The sequence below is a fragment of the Pocillopora verrucosa genome, chromosome 3 (assembly GCF_036669915.1).
Source record: "Pocillopora verrucosa isolate sample1 chromosome 3, ASM3666991v2, whole genome shotgun sequence".
NCBI lineage: Eukaryota > Metazoa > Cnidaria > Anthozoa > Scleractinia > Pocilloporidae > Pocillopora > Pocillopora verrucosa.
The window spans coordinates 3,924,388-3,942,397 of NC_089314.1; the positions used below are offsets into that span (position 1 = coordinate 3,924,388).

The 18,010-nt window shown below is 39.4% G+C and overlaps 2 protein-coding genes across 2 annotated transcripts; both read left to right on the plus strand.

The window, feature by feature from the left end:
* Positions 1-1,281: 1,281 nt before the first annotated feature.
* LOC131774480 (solute carrier family 22 member 15) lies at positions 1,282-8,565 on the plus strand. The gene is made up of 9 exons (XM_059090509.2): positions 1,282-1,600; positions 2,477-2,705; positions 3,141-3,339; positions 3,848-4,063; positions 4,838-4,972; positions 5,518-5,612; positions 6,446-6,557; positions 6,926-6,998; positions 7,440-8,565. Exons 1-9 carry the CDS (start codon positions 1,292-1,294, stop codon positions 7,620-7,622), a joined length of 1,551 nt encoding a protein of 516 aa, XP_058946492.2. The 5' UTR covers positions 1,282-1,291; the 3' UTR covers positions 7,623-8,565.
* A 713-nt stretch (positions 8,566-9,278) lies between these two features.
* LOC136279923 (organic cation transporter protein-like) lies at positions 9,279-17,698 on the plus strand. Its single transcript, XM_066164409.1, has 10 exons — positions 9,279-9,520; positions 11,011-11,297; positions 12,420-12,648; positions 13,413-13,611; positions 13,797-14,003; positions 14,633-14,767; positions 15,199-15,299; positions 16,083-16,194; positions 17,074-17,146; positions 17,501-17,698. Exons 2-10 carry the CDS (start codon positions 11,013-11,015, stop codon positions 17,696-17,698), a joined length of 1,539 nt encoding a protein of 512 aa, XP_066020506.1. The 5' UTR covers positions 9,279-9,520; positions 11,011-11,012.
* The last annotated feature ends 312 nt before the right edge of the window (positions 17,699-18,010 follow it).

An 18,010-nucleotide genomic window follows, 5' to 3' on the forward strand; every position in this document is an offset into this window, starting at 1 on the left:
TGTCACCCAGCCGTGGTATTTCATGTCGTGCTTTATTGTATGTGTTTTTGGCTATCGCTGTTTTCCATCGCAAACCAGTACAAGGACTGAGAATATATTCACAGTCATTTGTTTATCACTTGACGGGTTTATTTGGAACCAACATAATGGGTCAGCTCGGTTGGTAGAGCACTGCACCGGTATCGTTGAGGTCATGGGTTCCAATCCCGCACAGGCCTCAGTTTTTTTTCCAAGCCTTATTTTCACTACTGCTGTTAACTCTTTAAACCCTAAGAGTGACTAGCATCTAATAACATCTAATTTCTCCTCACAATATCAGCCCTGAATCACACATTAAGGTCAGGAGAACCAAGAAAATGATTACCAAAAAAGAAGCTTTTGATCAGTAAAATAAATTTTCCTTGTCAGCACCATAGAAAATGTTTAAAGGACAGTATGGAGAATATCCATAATGACATTACGTTTATGTCAGACTAGGGTCGTACCGGTAGATTCACCGATTTGGCTGAAATGTTGCATGCATGCTTGGTTAGAGGTTCTAATCATGAGATTGATATTTTAAGATTAAAATCTATTTTGCGTAGAAAATTTCGGCTCATGGCCATTTGGAACCCCTCTAGGACATGGAACGAGGCTGATTAAGAGCAACCTTCCTCTACTTTCTCATTTTTGTATCTTTTTTATTATAAAAAAAATCTGCAACTTTTCCTCTGTGTTTTGAACAATAGATCCTATAGAGAATTTAAAGGGAGGCGTTGAAACGCGCCATTCAGTTTTAGGTGTTTAAGATCCCTGAAAAATACTGTCAGTTCAGAAGTTTAAAGTACTATTGATATGTCGAGTTAGAAAAATTTGTTAGTTCCTAAATGTTAGCTTGCACTACTTCAGTTGATACACGTGTTCAGTAAATTAGATATTTCTGCTAATGACCTTCACATATGGGAAACCCCGAAATCTCTTATAGTACGTTTGGGCCGCCTGTGGTAACAGTATTGGTGACTGCGCAATCCATTGGTACAAGCCTTCATTAGCGTTCAATGCATGAAAAATTTCCTCCGTTAATTCTTGAAAACTCTGGGTCATCAGGTCTGAACGTTGAAGCATTTACACAGATAATTAAAACCAACACATGGAACCCCTTGCATGATTGCGTGACTAGCCAATGTATAGTGATACATAATTTAGGCTTGCACAAGGGTCTGACACGGCAGGAAGTTTATGCGGTCACGAATGTGACATATAGGATTCCAGAGCTTTTTCATGTAACTCAATAGCCAAAATCTTACTTCTTATGCTTGCTGTTTTGTATAAGCTTGCAATGGCACTGACTACAGATACATTTTTTGAACGAATTGGGAGTTTTGGTCGCTTTCAGATTGCGCTCAATTTGTTTTTCAATCTGTGTTATCTATTTTGGTGGGCTGTGCCAGTGATGATCATGGTGTTTATAGCTTCAGAACCCAACTGGAAATGCGTAAACAACTCCACTTGCCCATTCACAGACAGCATTAGTATCAGAGACGAGAGATACAAACACAGATGTAACATTTCAAGGAGAGACTGGAGATTCGAGGATGACTTCACATCAGTTGTCACTGAGGTTTGCACTAAGCCTGATCAAATTCCTTTTGTGAACTATACATTTGAGTTGCAGATGGGGTTGTATATGGAGATCACATGGAGATTATCAAACGACATAATTGCTGCCAAACAAAGACTTACTAATTCGGGAATTCGAAAATTGCTGTTCTTGCTATGGCTAAATTCAGGAACAAAATTAAGAAATTGCCGATTAAGGCATGAGACCGAATTTCGAATATTAGGCATAAGCGCCTACATTTCAAATCACACTCGTAAAAGGGTAGGAGAGTTATATTTATTTCCGGTCTCTTGCTACCCATGCCCAGGGAGGGTCGGTCAAGATACGGACTCTCGCCAGTCGGAAAATGGCAAGGAGGGATAAATGAACCGGCTATGTATACGGCAAAATTCAAGCATAAATCTGTATCTTATGAAAACCCCATAAATCCTATGACAATATATTTAACCAATAGATCCCAGGTTGCCGTGCGTCTGTTCAGTAATAGACCACATTTTGACGTCCTCTGTGATCTATTACTAAACAGACGCACGGCAACTTGGAATCTATTTGTTTTATATAATAAAGAATTTAAAAAAGTTTTAAGAATGACGTTATCTATACGTCTGTCCTCCAATAGATCATAAGTGAGAACCGATCAGAATGCGTACATAACTGAGCTTATTATATAATTTACATTGCAAAATACCCTCTGACAGCAGGTATGCAGTAAATATGTGAAAATCATATATGCGAAACATATCTGTGAACCTCTGTCACTCCTGTTACTCCGTTTAAAGTTGTAAGCCTTCCGTTGATAAGCTGTAAGGTCTAGACAAAGCAGTCATATCTGATGAGATGGCAATTCACATATCTAATTTTTTTTCAAAATCACAGTTCGACCTTGTTTGTGAACGCGGCTCCTGGGGATTCGTATCAACCTCTGTGATCTTCGCAGGTTTCTTTGTTGGCAGTATTGTCGTAGGTATTTTGTCAGACAAGTTTGGAAGGAAGCGGCCTCTCTTCATCTGTGGCTTTTTCTGCTGGCTGTTCAATTTTGTTTCCGCATTTGCTCCAACGTTTTGGTTTTTTGCCCTTTGCCGTAGCATAGTTGGCTTCATGCTGGGTACGTTGCATTTACTTCTAGTAGCTTGCCATTGTAAGTGTGACAGTCGAGCCCATGAAGTTATTCCTGGGGAGGGAGATTTACCTGCTTGAATGATATGGAAGAGTTGGGAATCATTTAAAAATGTTTAGCTGCTTCTGGTTATGTTCTTAGTGAGGTTATTAGAGGGTGTAACATGCTGTTCGTGTAGGGAATACCAGGGGGTAATTTGTTTAACAAAAATATACATAAAAGGCGAAGAGGGTTAGTCCTCAGCACGAAGATATTTCGTTTGGACGCACTTCTGCCTGAATACTCAAACCCCAAAAACGAAGAGGTTAAACCCCCACTTCCCCCTCCGAAAAATTAAAAAAAATACTTACAAGTCACTACGGAAGGCCGTTGGAAATTAAGTGAACAGCTTTCTCCGTTTTAGTTTTATTTTTTAACATACAGGTGGGTACAGCATCCCTGTGTTTGTGTTGGCAATGGAGTTTTCTGGGATTCGTCACAGAGGTGCCGCAGGAGCACTCGTTTGGACTGGTATTGCTGTGGGAAGTCAGGCGTTAGCCGGATGTGCTTACGCCATCAGAGATTGGAGGCTTCTGACTATCGTCACAGGAATTCCTGGGGGTATACTTGTAGTTGGCTGGTTGTGAGTAGCTCTTTTCATTTTCAGTGCGTTGATGAGTAGCAAAGGCCCCTTCACAATGACATATTCTTCTTAAGTAATCTCTTTATCAGTGTAAGAGGTCAGCCAGCTCTCACCCTGCGCACTCATTGCATAGTACAATACAATTCAATATTCTTTATTTAACGAAGGTGACGTAGTTAACCCAATGAGGTATCTAACTTACGGCCTTATTAGTTTAACTCATTCATCTTTTGACTACGATGTATACATAGGTGTTCCTTGAGTTTAACAAAGTCTCACCTATTACTGAATGAATAAGGAAATTACTAAAATATCTCGCAGAGTAAATCTCAAATCTATTTCCTCTTACTGAAACTTTCTGGTATCTCCGACTGTTTTAGTTATCTATTCATTTATTTCTAGCTCTTGAGGTGTTCAATGTGTTGGTCTAGATCACAATCTGCCTTTTCTAATAGATTGCAGCGATTGTATAGTTATCTGTTTTTTTCACTCATTCCATGTTCTTTAGTTTTACTCCAGAGTCCATCCGTTGGCTCCTCAAGAAAGGTCGTGTGACGGAAGCGAGGGACATACTAAGTAAAGTTGCTAAGGTGAATGGTAAATGCATGCCAGAAGAAGCATTACATTTGCCCAATGATGAGAAGATTGAAAGACTTGGTGACTTCCCTGATTTGTTTATGTCAGCTGGAATGGTTCACAGGACACTTGCGTCTTGGCTCATGTGGTAAGTTTTCTTCCTTATTTTTTTGCCCTCTGGAATCAATGTAAAAAGTAGTTCTGAGGTAAAAAACATCAAATAAACTCTGATAAGCTGTGTAATTTAGTATTATCAACAAAATTGATAACATAAACTGGCCACCGTAAAGAGTTTAAAAACTGACGTTTCGAGCGCTAGCCCTTATTCAGAATGGATCGCTCTCACGAAGGGCTAACGCTCGAAACGTCAGCTTTTAAACTCTTTACGGTGGCCAATTTACGTTATCAACTCAGTTGATAATACTAAACTACCCTGTTTTTTTCTTTCACAGACGTAGCACCACAGTTTCTTTAGAAACTTACCCCTTTCTTCAGCTGATAAGCTGTGCCTTGCCGCAGGCCACAGCTGCAAGTCATTGCCTACATCTTTCATGATACACATGTTTTATCAACTCTCCCTTATTTTGCTTCGTTCACCCTTACTTACCTAGCTTGCCACCAGTCTCCTATAGCAAGAGAGTATAAGCTGTTGCTTAGTGGTAGAGCGCCCGAAGTGCAGTAATCGGAGATCGTATGATAAGCTGCTATTGGGAGCATTTGGGCGGAGTTCCCTTTTTCCGTGTATGCCTCAGTCATTCTCTGGATAACATCATCTTTCATAACATTTATCTCCCTGCTAAAGCTTTTATAATTGATGTAAGCATCCTCTCAAAGTCAATAATCTTTTGAACTCAGCTTAAGAATTCTTTGAATTTATTATCATCTTCACAACTGCTTATTTTCTTTGTTTCCTCTGAATCAGGTTTGCAGTATCTTTTATTTACTGGGCGACAGCTTTCAGCGCACCGTTTATTGGGGGTAATGTCTACATCAATGTAGTCGTTGCTGCTGTTGCTGGTTTAATCGCATACCCTCTATCTGCTGTTTTGGCGGTCAGGTAGTAAAATCTAAAATGAAATAAGCTATTTAACAAAATGATTATTCCATCGTTGAATCAATCCATCATTAAATCAGATAATTTAGTTTTATCAAATGAGTTGAATATGTAATTTGGAATTTGCCACCGTCGTGTTAGCGTTTCATTCACTTTGACGAAGGGCTAACGCTCGAAGCGTCAGACTCACTGAGAAACTCTCTTTAATGGTCAAATTGCATCATAAACTCGGTTGATAGAAGAAAATTACTTTGTAATACCCCAAAAAGACGCAGCATCTAGTTTCTATAGAAACTTACCCTCTTCATCATCATCAAATCAGTAACTCAATCAATTTATCAATCAACAGCAAACAGTCATTAAGGGGATGAATCCATATTTACTGGTCAATTAATCGATAGTTGTATCACCTGACAACTATATGCTTTTTTTTTTAATTTAGCTTTCAAATGCTCTTAACGTTTTTATTACGAATTTGAACATGATCATGATCATGATCGGATTCTTATCTTACCCTGTTGCTGTTCATTTCCCATCTTTATGTCTAGATTTCGTCGAAAGGTTATCATTGTGGTATCGTTTATTCTGTCGGCTGTAGGAGCAATTGGGGCACTTCTTTTATCAGATAATGATGACGACAAAGGTAAAATGAACCTTACTAATTGATGGGTTTTCCAAAATTCAACAAAAATGTAATGAAAATGAAATTTTAGAGACTTATTATGTAGATAGCTTGTGTTGAAATATTCTCAGAGCTTTCCCTTCTGATTATAAATTGGGGTCTTATCCACAGACATGATATGTGCATCGTAAGAACCATTTCGGGGTAAAAATTCCACCTTTTACCATTTTATAACAGGATTACGTACTGCGAAGGGCCAGGAGAATACAGCGGTCAAACGTCTACGCATATGCAAACTTCGTGAGAGCTAATAGGCGTACTTTTATGCTGTCAGAAACAAGCTGTCTCACTAACAAGCTAGGGAGCAATGGCCTTTTAAAAGCATCTAACTCATTGGATGAAGCCAAAAATCAAATCGTAAATCAACAAGATGCCTGTCAATACGGATAAACTTTGCGTTTTTGAAAAGTCTCGACCTTTTTCCTTTCCCTACTTTCTATCCTTCAGCAGATAACCATTAACGTTACAGTTTTTTTGGATATTTTGCAAGAGAGCGGCTGTTTCTTTTGTTTCCTTTGAAATTTTGCGCGGGAAATCAGCGCGAGCCGACCAAAATTGATCCCCGTGCGCATGCCAGACGCTCGTGCTCGTGCCTCCCTTAAGAGGATCGCAGACCTGGATTGGGAAAACGGCTAAAATCAAGTCTACTGAGAGCCAGGCAAGGGTTGGTTCGACTGTCTGTCAACACATCTGCATAGTTCCACTGATGATCATTTGTATCATAACTGAGTATAGCGGTATAAAGAACGACACTCTCTCTCAGATAAGAGTTAACGCTTGAATTTTGCTACCAGGTTATCTGATTGGAAAAATCTTCATGTCCATGGTTGTTGCTAGGCTTGCTGTTTCCATCGCATTCACACTGATCTACATTTTCACTGCAGAGATGTTTCCGACAACTTTGAGGTAATTAAGTGGCCCAGCACTGCTGAAAGGATTTTATAAGGTGATCCGCAGCAAATTCTGTCACCATAGGGAAAAACAAACTCTCTTTTTCCTTTCATTTATAATATCATTTTATTTCGACACGAATTCGATCAATTTATTTAATTTCTCTTTTATTTTGCGGTTTTAGAAGTGTAGAAGACAAAGTAGTTGTTTCTTTTCATTTCACAGACGCTATTTGCGCATTAACTGACTACTCTTTATTATTGTAGAAACTTCTTATGTGTTCGCGCAGAGCCTCGTAACAAGGCAACACTTAAGTAAGGCTATACTTATACTGAAGTGCCCTATGCTCATCTTGTTTTTACTTTTTCGGTGTTCTGGTAAAGGAATGTTGCCATGGGTACATCAACGGCTGCTGCACGTGTAAGCGCTTTATTGTCAGCCTTCGCTCCGCTTTTGGTAAGTGTGCAGCATACTCATATCTACTAAAGGTAGTCCTCTTACTTTAGTTGGGAAGTGATATCCACTGAGCATAACCTTTGCTACTACTTGAATCGCAAATAGCGTCTCAAAGTACAATGCAGCATGTTTAAACAGGGTATACGTAGCTGAATAAACACATTTTTCTAAGAACAGCAAAGAGTCACCAGCAAGGCACCAGCGACAATTTATCCACCCCTAACACCTATCTCAGTCCATGCGTTTAGAATTTTTAGCTGTTACGATGGATTTCGTTGCATTCCTTCTATGAAACTAATCACAATATCTGTATCCCTTGATACTTGTGGTAACGAGGGCGACAATGAGAGGAAATCTCAACTTTGAAAGGAGAGAGGTGTAATTTAACAAACGGGGATGTTTGTCGTCTGTTCTAAAACCTCAACCTCCTTTATTCAACAGCTAACCGTCCACAGGTTTCTTCCATTTGGAATAATGGCTGGTTTGGCTTTAGCAGCTGCTTTTGTGTGCCTCACTCTAGTAGAGACTCACAACCAACCAACTGTAGAAAATCTGTTACAGAACGAAGTATGCCAATCGAAGAATGAAAAGCCTGGTGACAAGGAACTCGTTGCCAAAGTCTAATCGAAGACCCAAGAAAATAAGTCAAAACTGTATTGAAATCAGACCACTTTGTTCTTTAGAGATTGTTCTGTTCTTTCAGCTAAACTCGGTTTCATGGCATGAGCTCACTAACCCTAGCTGGTGAGGCTTCATTACTTAAAGAGAAGGTTAACTTAGGGGTTTTTAACCGAGTTAACAGAGTAGTGTGTTAACAAAGGCAATTTATAATCATTACTCGTGGGGATTGATAGTTAGTCTTGGCCCAGTGAGTTAAGTCAGTCGACCCATCGTCTCTGCCTTTAGTTGTCTCACTGAACTTATTTCCAGCAATTTAGACAAAATTATGGCTCCTATCATCAAAACGTCATACATTATAGACAGCCAACTTGCACTTGAAATTTTTCGCGACTTTTTTTTCCCTGGCCAGGACAAACTTCTTTTCACTTGATAATATAAATTTATTCTGTTGTCTCACGGCAAAGTCACTAGATGTAGATCGCCGCGTTTCGACTGCTTACTGCAAGTTTTCTTCAGGCGATGGGGTCGACTGGTTCCGGCACAGCATCATGTATCATGGTGGTCTGCTGCGAGTTCACTTCTCTGACTTTTCTAGACACCAAAATTTCAATTGAAGGCGAAGGTCTTTGCGCCAGTGTTAACTACAAACCTGGCCACCGATTCACATAGTTACCTGTTGTATTCATCTTTGCATCCATTCCCCTTTCCCCAGTTTCTCAGACTTCGTTGTTTATGCAGTGACGACTCTGATTTTTTCCGAAAAATCAGAGGCAATGTGCCAGTTTTTCGATGAATGGTACTATCCTGTTTATGTCGTTCAAGCTGTCCACCCTGAACCACGCCCAACAAATTGATCGACAGAAAACGCTACAAACGGTACAGAAGGACACATTTCAATTACTTCGAAACAATTCAGAGACTGGTACTATCTTTTCGCAACGTCGCCTCATTTCATTCAAACGCGATTAAAAAAGATATGCAACTTTTTGGTCGGAAGTTCATTTCAAACTAATGACCAAACTGGAACTTTCACATGCGCTCGCTCACGATGCAAAACAAGGACGTAGTATATGGCAGTATGCGGCCTTCCCCTACATCTAGGTAGTTTGGAAAGCCGCAAAACGCTAGAACAAAAATTTATCTTTCAAATTGGCATTCTTAATCCCCACGGTATCAACGAGTGCTCTTCACTCACCTACTTTATTTTTCGAGAAACATGTTTTTCGTCTTGTCACGAGCGTGGGACAAAGAAAAAAATTCTGAGTTCCCATGAGGAATCGAGCCTCAGACCTTCGGATTTCGTGCTCGGATGCCCTACCACTGAGCCACGGTGAGCGAGGTCCCTTACAAAGTTCATATAACACGCGTCCTGCATACTGCTAGAATCAGCAACGTCAATAGCTTCATGTTTGTAAACAGAGTAAGAGAGATGGTGAGTTTTTTTGAGCACGCGTCCTGCACACTGCTAGGATAAGAGCATCGGGCCACGCTCGAGAAAAGAAGAAATATATCTTTCTGTATTTCTATATCGAGCGCAATACTTACCATCTCTCTCATTCTATTGATTTATTCTTGTTTTCTCGTCACCATGTCCCACCGGCGCGGCTCCATGTTCTGCATATAAACTTACACACAACCCACAATTCCTCTGTTCGCTCTGACGAAGGGCTAACGCTGGAAACTTCAGCTCTGAAGCTCTTAATGGCGGCTTATTTACATTTTCAACTCTTTTGTTAGTACCAAATTACCTGTTGTTCTCTCCCACCGACGCAGAACCACAGTTTCTTCAGAAACTTACCACCGTTAGTGATATAAACTAAGGCTGAGACTGAAGAACATATCAAGGGCACAGATTGGAAGAGCAACTAATTCTTGACCCACTCTGGGCTTGAATATCCGAGGTAAGCACCATTAAGATATGGAAATTGACTTCGTAACTAAATTTAACGCTCAGTAGTACATAGCACATATGAAAAAAAATACATTTAGCACCGGTTTTGTACGATTGTAATCGACATGAAAGTGGGTTTTTGTGGATCATGCAGGAAATCATTCCACCGCAGCCCATAAATTTAATGCGAATGTATTCAAGACTTAAGACTTTCCTGAAGCTACTATAAAACCCGTAGACGAGTGTAGGGTAAAGTTTCCGCACAGCCCCATACTATTGTAAAACAAATCTGTTTTCCCAACGGAAATGTATTGTTTTTGTCATTGTTTTCTCTGTTTAAGAACTGAATGCATAATGTAGGATGGGGCTGTGCGGAAATTTTACCGAGTGTAGCTATCGACATCAATCTTACAAAATAAGACTGATGGCGTTGTTTAATCTCTAGGGTATATCGTGCTGTCGACGTTTTAATAATAATGAGATCGGTTAATTTTTCATCCTGTAAATTCCTAAGTTGTCGGCAAATATCTGTGTTCTTTGATTCAGTAACTCCAGATTGTTTCGATCCAATGGAACTGATGAGATTATTGCAAGATATTCTCGTATGAAAACTAGCGACAGAGACTCGGCTAAAAATAAGTAACTTGAAATACACTGGATTGTAAATAAAGTAAAGGCATGTCCAGTTCTTGTCACGGATCGATGAATCAACACATCAAATCATCCCTTAACTCCATTTTGATTAGGGAATGAAAAAGAAAAACATACTTATTATTCACAGTAGACGCTCATCCCATTCTTTAAATAGATGCACAGTTGAGCACAGTTATTAAGTCAGGTCATTTTCTTTTATCACTGAGACGAACCCTGAGCACTGGCATGTCCTTTGATCTTTGATGTAAACCATCTTTTGTTTCATCACAGACACAAAAGGTTAATTCATGAAAGCGTCACGCGTTGTATAACTTGGTGTTAAGTCACGATATCCAAACAAAGGTCATTTTAAAACAATCAAGAGCCTCTTGAAACTGCATCCCGAATGACACTTTTTCAAAGACACGTAATTAAAAATCAGTCAAACAATTAAACCTCAATGTCTCGTTCGTTATAACTCGCAACACATTTCGTAGTTTACAGAATGATTCTTCTGTTGGTGATTATAATAACCACTAACAAATGCATATAGAGTGAATCAAAAGAAACAAAGACGGGAATGACGTAAAATAAGTCTGAAAAGGTGAAGTGCAGTGTTTGCTGAAAGACCTTTGAAAAGGCCATGGTTGAAAAAAAATAGGGCCTTTTTAGCATGACAAAGCATAATTGTTACAATTTGACGTCCTTACCAAGTATGCGCTCCAAAATTACGTATAGTTAAGTAATTTTAGTTATTGTTATTGTTGTAATGTTTTTAATTGTTATAAATTTTGAACCATTAAACTATCTGCTCTTCTCAGACCTCTTACATCAGAGTGCTTATTGTAATTTTTCCCTTCCTCGCAGTCATGGCGCTTACAACGGATCAATACCTAGAAAAGATCGGTAGCTTTGGTCGCTATCAGATTCTTCTCCTCGTATTCCTAAATGGCCTGATTTTCTTCTGGTTTGGTTGGCCTGTGATGATTCCGGTCTTCATCACCGCTGAGCCACCGTGGAGGTGTGTGGCAAATAGCAGCATCTGTAAACTAAACGGCACCATGAAGTCTAGACACCCTGACTATAATTTCAGATGTAATATTTCTCGTGATCAGTGGGAGTTTGTGGACGATTTCACTTCAGTCGTGACAGAGGTAACATCAGTAAAAAATCAAATAGATGCTTCTGCGTCCTGATCTGAGTAAGCCCTGATTGTTAGCACTTCAGCAGGTCTGCAAGGGGTCTGGCACTAATAATGATCATATCAGCGCCATACCCCTAGAGGACTTCTCCTCGACTCGTCTCAAATCTTCCCGCGGGCTGCAAAACGTGCGTCCTGCAGTGCTGATAATGAGGGCCTTCTCACAGGCTACGTCCTGATGAATATGATGTCTTTGTTGGAAAGGACAGTGTATCGCCTAGAGTTGATGGGGGCTCTTCTAATTTCAAGGAAAAAAGAAGTGCCATTCGTCGCCTCTAATTTTGTAAGATACTTTGGGAGTATTCTCAAATCCTAGAATGGAATTTCTTCACACTCCCCTTGAGAGGTCTTTAACCCTTTAACTCCCAGATCAAATTTGTAATTCTCCTTTCTGTCAACCATACAATTTTAATTTTGTTAGTTCAGAGAATTTAGTATTAGATCAACTAATTATCCCCAAATTGATATTTTTCTTTATTCTCATCACTTATCTGGTTGATTCTGTATTGATATTATAAGGAGAAATTCTCTCTTGGTCATTTATGAAAGTTAAAGGATTAACTATTCATTCAGAGGCGCCAACTAGAGCCTGTTCGTTGGTTCGATGAGTGGTCACATAAATTAAAAGAGGCCTTTTTTCCCATAATGTAACTTGAAGAGGCATTCATGACCGTGGAGAAAAGAAGTAGTGGCTCATTGTAGATTTTCAGGAGGCATTGCCATTCAGAAATATCAAATAATGATTTGGTTATCAACTAAGTTAATGATGTAAATTGGCCACAGCAGAGAGTTTCCAAGGTTAACCCCAGAGCGGCGAAGGACGAGTGGCTAACGCTCGAAACATCCATTTCCGGAACTCTTTAGGGTGGTCAATTTACATTTTAAACTCAGCTGATAAACCAAATCATAAAGCAGTACCTCAACCTTTATTAGGTAATATCAACAGCTTTCATACTGAGCTAAGTGATTATGAAAAATAACTTACTTTTTAAAATAAAAGGTTTTTTTATTACTATTATAATTAATATTGCTGCCATCCTTAGACCTTATTACTGCCTGACTTATTTGCCTATAGTTTGATCTGGTGTGCGAGCGTGGTTTGTACGGTACCATAGGATCATCCATGATTTTCGTTGGGTTCTTTTTCGGCGGAATTGTTGTTGGTCCTTTCAGTGATAAGTTTGGCAGGAAGATCACCATGTACTTATCTGGCCTCATCTTGTCAGTCATGAGTCTGTTGGCCGCTTTTCCTGAAGCTTTTTGGCTCTTTGCACTCCTCAGATGTTTGATTGGATTCGGGATAGGTCAGTGAATTGACCGTAAGGAACGTTAAGATGAAGTGATGAAACACAGTCACCTGTATGTGATGTAAAGTTCTACAAACATTTTTACGCCATTCGATAAAGCATAGCACTTGTAGTTCATGCTGAGAGCAAATGACATTGGAAGAAATAGGACTAGGTCATGTACCACCCAAAACTGCATTACAAAAAGTGTTTTGGCATCTTTTAAAATAGAAATTGAAATTATCGCAGGTAATCTTGAAAGAAAAGTTTGCCCCAGAAACTATACAGGTATTGTGTCTACCTTAAACTAAATATGACATTGGACACAGACCGCACCTCGAGATTACAAAGAGCTACTACGCCTTCCGAAAATTGTTTTCACATGTGCCATGAGAATGATTACCGATGCCATCATGTTCAATATTGCTTAATAGCCCGGCCACAAATCTGTTATGTAAAATAACGAAATTGCACCTCCCTTTCCACCAAGAAATCTACTTAAATAATGAGAAGGTGTACCAGAGGGGTATTCCTAACTAAAAATAAGGACTTTTCTGTGATAAAAAGAGCAAAGGCTGGTTATGAGGCGTGCGCTGTGGCTTTGCGTGTACTTCCAGGTTATTCAGTTGCTCTCAAAAGATCGGTGTCCAAAGTCGAAATTAATTTAGGGATAGAAAACAAGAGCTAACCACGCCAGCACTTCCAAGGTACACAAACTATTCCTAAGTTACACCTTTGAAGGGTTAAGTATGTATATTCATGCCCTTTTTTTTCTACATCAGGCGGGTACAGCATCGCCGCTTATGTTCTTCTGACCGAGCTCGTTGGAATTCGTCATCGCAGCACTGCGGGCTGCTCCATTTGGTATTCCTTCAATCTCTCCAACATGGCGCTGGCCGGGCTGGCATATCTTGTGAGGGACTGGAGAAAGCTATCAATCATAATGGCGATTCCAGCAATTCCATTCGTGCTTGGATGGTTGTGAGTTGATATTTATTTTTTTATTATTATTTTTAATGAGTATAGATAGCGATACTTCCCCTTATCGTGACCTTCAACAATTAACAACTGCAACATTCTTTCCTTACGACTCCCAGCATCATAAACGCTTACTTTTGCACGAAATAAAGTTCAATCTATTTATTGAATTCATTTCTTTTTTTCAGTTTTACTCCAGAGTCAGTGAGATGGTTTCTTGTGAAGGGCAAAACTGAAAAAGCAGAACAAATCCTCTACAAGGTTGCCAAATTCAACAAGAAACCAATACCTCAAGAACCACTACAGGATTGCGAGAAACAGCGACTGGGAGACTTGCGGGACTTGTTCAAGACGCGCGCTATGACTCACAAAACACTCATATCTTGGTATTGCTGGTAAATGCCCTCTGCTTTTTTTTTTAATCAATACCTAGCTCTAACATCTGATTATTCTCTAAGGGGATAGCAAATTTGGAACAAAAACTCAAACTTGATTGTTTACATTTAATTGTTTCACTGAACAACCCAATCTCACTGGAAATTCGCTCGGTACCAAACAAGTATACATGAAGGTTTTAAATTCAGTTAGTGATTACCGTTATTCCTAATCATAAAACAATTTTAAAATAAAAGATAATAGATAAAAGATAAAAGATAAAACCGCTTTGCAGTTAATATAAGGATAAATAGTCAATTGAGCCAATCAATCTATGAACACTTAATCAAATAAAGTATACGAGTTTTTCTCTCATGAACAGGAGGCTTGCCACTGCAACTCAGCGTCAAAAATCTCCATGTGGATCGAAAGAACATCGAGAAAAAGCCTGTGGCTTTTCGCCCCTTGACATGACTTTTATAGAATTTTAGAAGAGTGAGATGCCCCTATTGCCCTTGACAAACATACTTCTGCTGCAGATCTGTTTATGACGGCCAAACTCCTCCCCATGTCTCTCCTTTTCATTTCACACTGTCATATTTTCTGGCTTCGTCTTTTATTGTAAACTGTGGCTTTTTTCTTCTTTTAGGTTTGTGAATGGCATGGTGTATTACGGAGTGTCTTACAGCTCTCCGTTTGTTGGTGGTAACGTGTACCTCAACTTCTTCATCACAAGTACTGTAGCATTGGTCGCCTACCCCGCACTTGCCTGGGGATGTAACAGGTTTGTCTTTTACTATAATGTTATGTGAGCCGTCAGCGATCCAAGGCCCAGTTATTGAAAGTTCCTATAGGTTTCGGTCCTGATCGTAAAGCTGCTTTTCTTTTTGCTATGTTAACCCAGTTTAAGACCGAGATTTTGATAGTTAGGAAATTCATACAAAAATAGACAGAATGACCTAATTTTGAGCATATTCTTGGACTGCTATTCCATTGGCGCAGATTTCAAAATATGGCTTGGGTTTGTAAAGTTAAGGGGACTTTCGAGAAAAGGGCCCCTTACTTTTGAATCTCATCATACTGTTTCGATTGGTTTTTGGTGAATTCGCCACATTTCAAGTCTTCCCTACCACCTTTACTAGTGCGTCCCCTAGCGTTAAACAAGTTCGCCCCCCCCCCCCCCCCCATCTTAATTATGCATGACCTTTTTAACAGATTTGGCCGCAAGAAGACCATATGCTGTGGTCTTTTCTTTTCTGCTGTTGGTTCTTTTGGATCCGTTGTGCTCACTTTATTTGACGATGGGGAAAGTAAAGGTACGGACGCCGTTCAGTAAACACTTCTTTCTGTTGGAATGGAATATTTGCAAATTTAAGATTGCTTACAATTCCCACCTTTTGGTAGTTTAGTCGTCTTATTCCATTGAATGATTATATGGTTAGCGAGGTCACTGAGAAACTCTAGTGATGACATTCCCCTCTCCGCTTCAATTCTCCGTTTAGTTCATTTTAACAGAAGCATATCATATTTGTGCATGTTCTCAGGCGGACGTTATGATAAAATCTAATTGTAGATAGTTTTCAGACTTATTTTGTCTTAAAACCCTCATGCATTTGACGTTCGCCATTTGCAAGGAATTTGAAAAGAATGGTTGAAACGTCATCTCTTCCAGAAAATATTTTCTCATGCATTTTAACTTTTCCATGGAGTCTACATGAGACGGAAACTATCCCCCATGTATTTGGTCCAAAGCCTCGATAGCAACTTGTGACTCAAGACAAAAGACTCCGAATTTGAAAGTCAAATTCCTAAGCGTTGACTAGTTATCATTGTACACTGTTTTATATTCAACAGACCATACTGGTGTCATAAATTAAATTTTCTGTCACACAGCACGTTGTACGATGCCGTTCATGTTAAGCTCATACTTGTCTTGTCTAGTAACGCTAAAAAACTCAACAGAAATGGAAAAAAAATCAGCAACAATAGCAACGAGTACAACCAATTACGGCCGCTAGGATGGTATCTGTCTCAAACATGAATAGTAAAGTTGAATTATAAACGCTGACAGCTATGTGTTTGCCTCTTTTCTATCTTAGGAATATTGGCTGGAAAAATCATCTTTTCGTTGTGTATTGCCAAGTTTTTCATCGTCTTTGCTTTTGACGGATTTTACGTCTATTCCGCTGAACTGTTTCCTACGGTTGTCAGGTACTTATGCGCCCATATTTTCGGGGAAAGAATGTTCCAGGAGCTAAACATAATGAAGTTAATGACGATGAAAATAACAATGACTATGACGACCACGATGATACTGATGATGATAATGATAAAGAAATAAAGCGCTGTATAATTTGAGAAAGTCAGTAAAGGGTTTCAGATCCAACTAAAGCATATTGGTAAATTTATCTGTATGGAACAGACATAACTTAATGCTTATCAAGTAGGTTAACTGCCTTTTTTAAACGTATTACTAGTATCCACTAAAGGCATTATCACTGGTCATTTTTGGTTGTCGTGGTAACATGATAATTTAAAAGAATGATGTTCACCTCTACACTGAGTCATCACCAACCGTTGGCCGATGGCTGACTTAAACTCCTCGGCCGACAGGTGAACAACAGTTACTGTTCTATAATGACCAATTTAACTGTCGGTCGAAAGACGACCAACAGATGACCGACAGTCAACCGACGAATGATCGAAAGTTATCCGACATACAATAGGCATTTAAAGGACATATGGCCGACAATCAACCGGCAGATGTCCGACAGTTAACTGACAGACGGTCGACAGTTAATCGACAGATGTCTGACAGCAAACCAAGAACTAGACGACCAACTGTCTTCCTTAAGGCCTATTTACACGGCACAACTTTGTCGCATGCGACAAGCTTACGACAGGCCTACGACATGACTTAAGAGTCGTAAGCGAGTTGTAGGTTTGATTTACACGAAACAATTCGTGTCGTAAGCCTGTCGTAAGCTTGTCGCATGCGACAAAGTCGTACCGTGTAAATAGGCCCTTAGGGATCTGATCTTCACTTTTAGACTGATTTTTCCCACTCATCTTTGTTCTTTTCACCCTCAGAAATGTTGGAATGGGAACTTCTACATCTGCTGCCCGCGTGGGATCATTCCTATCGTCTTACATTGTTTATTCGGTAAGTTTAATTGCCCCTTTTGACTTTTAGCTGTCTCTCGGCAACCATTTCTTTTCTGCATCTTAGGCCTCAATGGATCATTTCTTAAATAATCCTCTTCATAGGTAAAAAATTCTAGAAAATATCCCGAGAGTGCAATTCTAGTACACATTGACAAAGGCCGGCATGTTAAGAGAAATGCACTTTACATGAAATGAGATATCAATGTAGAACTGAGTTAGCCAATCGAAGTTAGGATTCAGGCTTTAAGGTTGGCCTCAGTACGAGTAATGGTGTGAGGTGCGGTGGCAATCAATGAAAACAGTGAAACAATGATTTTTGTTCTATTATTAAAAGTTGTTGTTATTGTTGTAGCAACGTGTACACAAACTACTACCATTTGGCATTATGGGTTTGAACGCGTTGATAGCTGGGTTACTGTGCATGACGTTGCCGGAGACACGTGATCAACCAACCTTGGAAGTCATGGAAACAACAGATGAAGGACAAAATATGGAGCTGCTTGCTCAGGATGATGAAAAGAAAAAGAAGGCAGACGACAGCCATCTGTAGCAAGAAGAAAACAAACATACTAAACCGAATAATAAACAGCATCTAAAAATGACAAATATTTGGGCATTTTCATGTGCAGAAGGATAGCCGCTCTTCTTCTTGAATCTCCCTTATTGGTCAAGAAAGAAAAAAATCACTTGACAACTTAACAAAGCAAAAAATCCTCTTTTAGCCAAAGCGTGACTCCGTGGAAAATCGTTGTTTACAATTTCTAAAAAAGATATATACCACTAGCTTCTACTGCTAACAAAATTATCCTATGTCGTCCTATTAAAGTGCACTCGTAAGAGTTGTGTCAATTCATTCTAAATA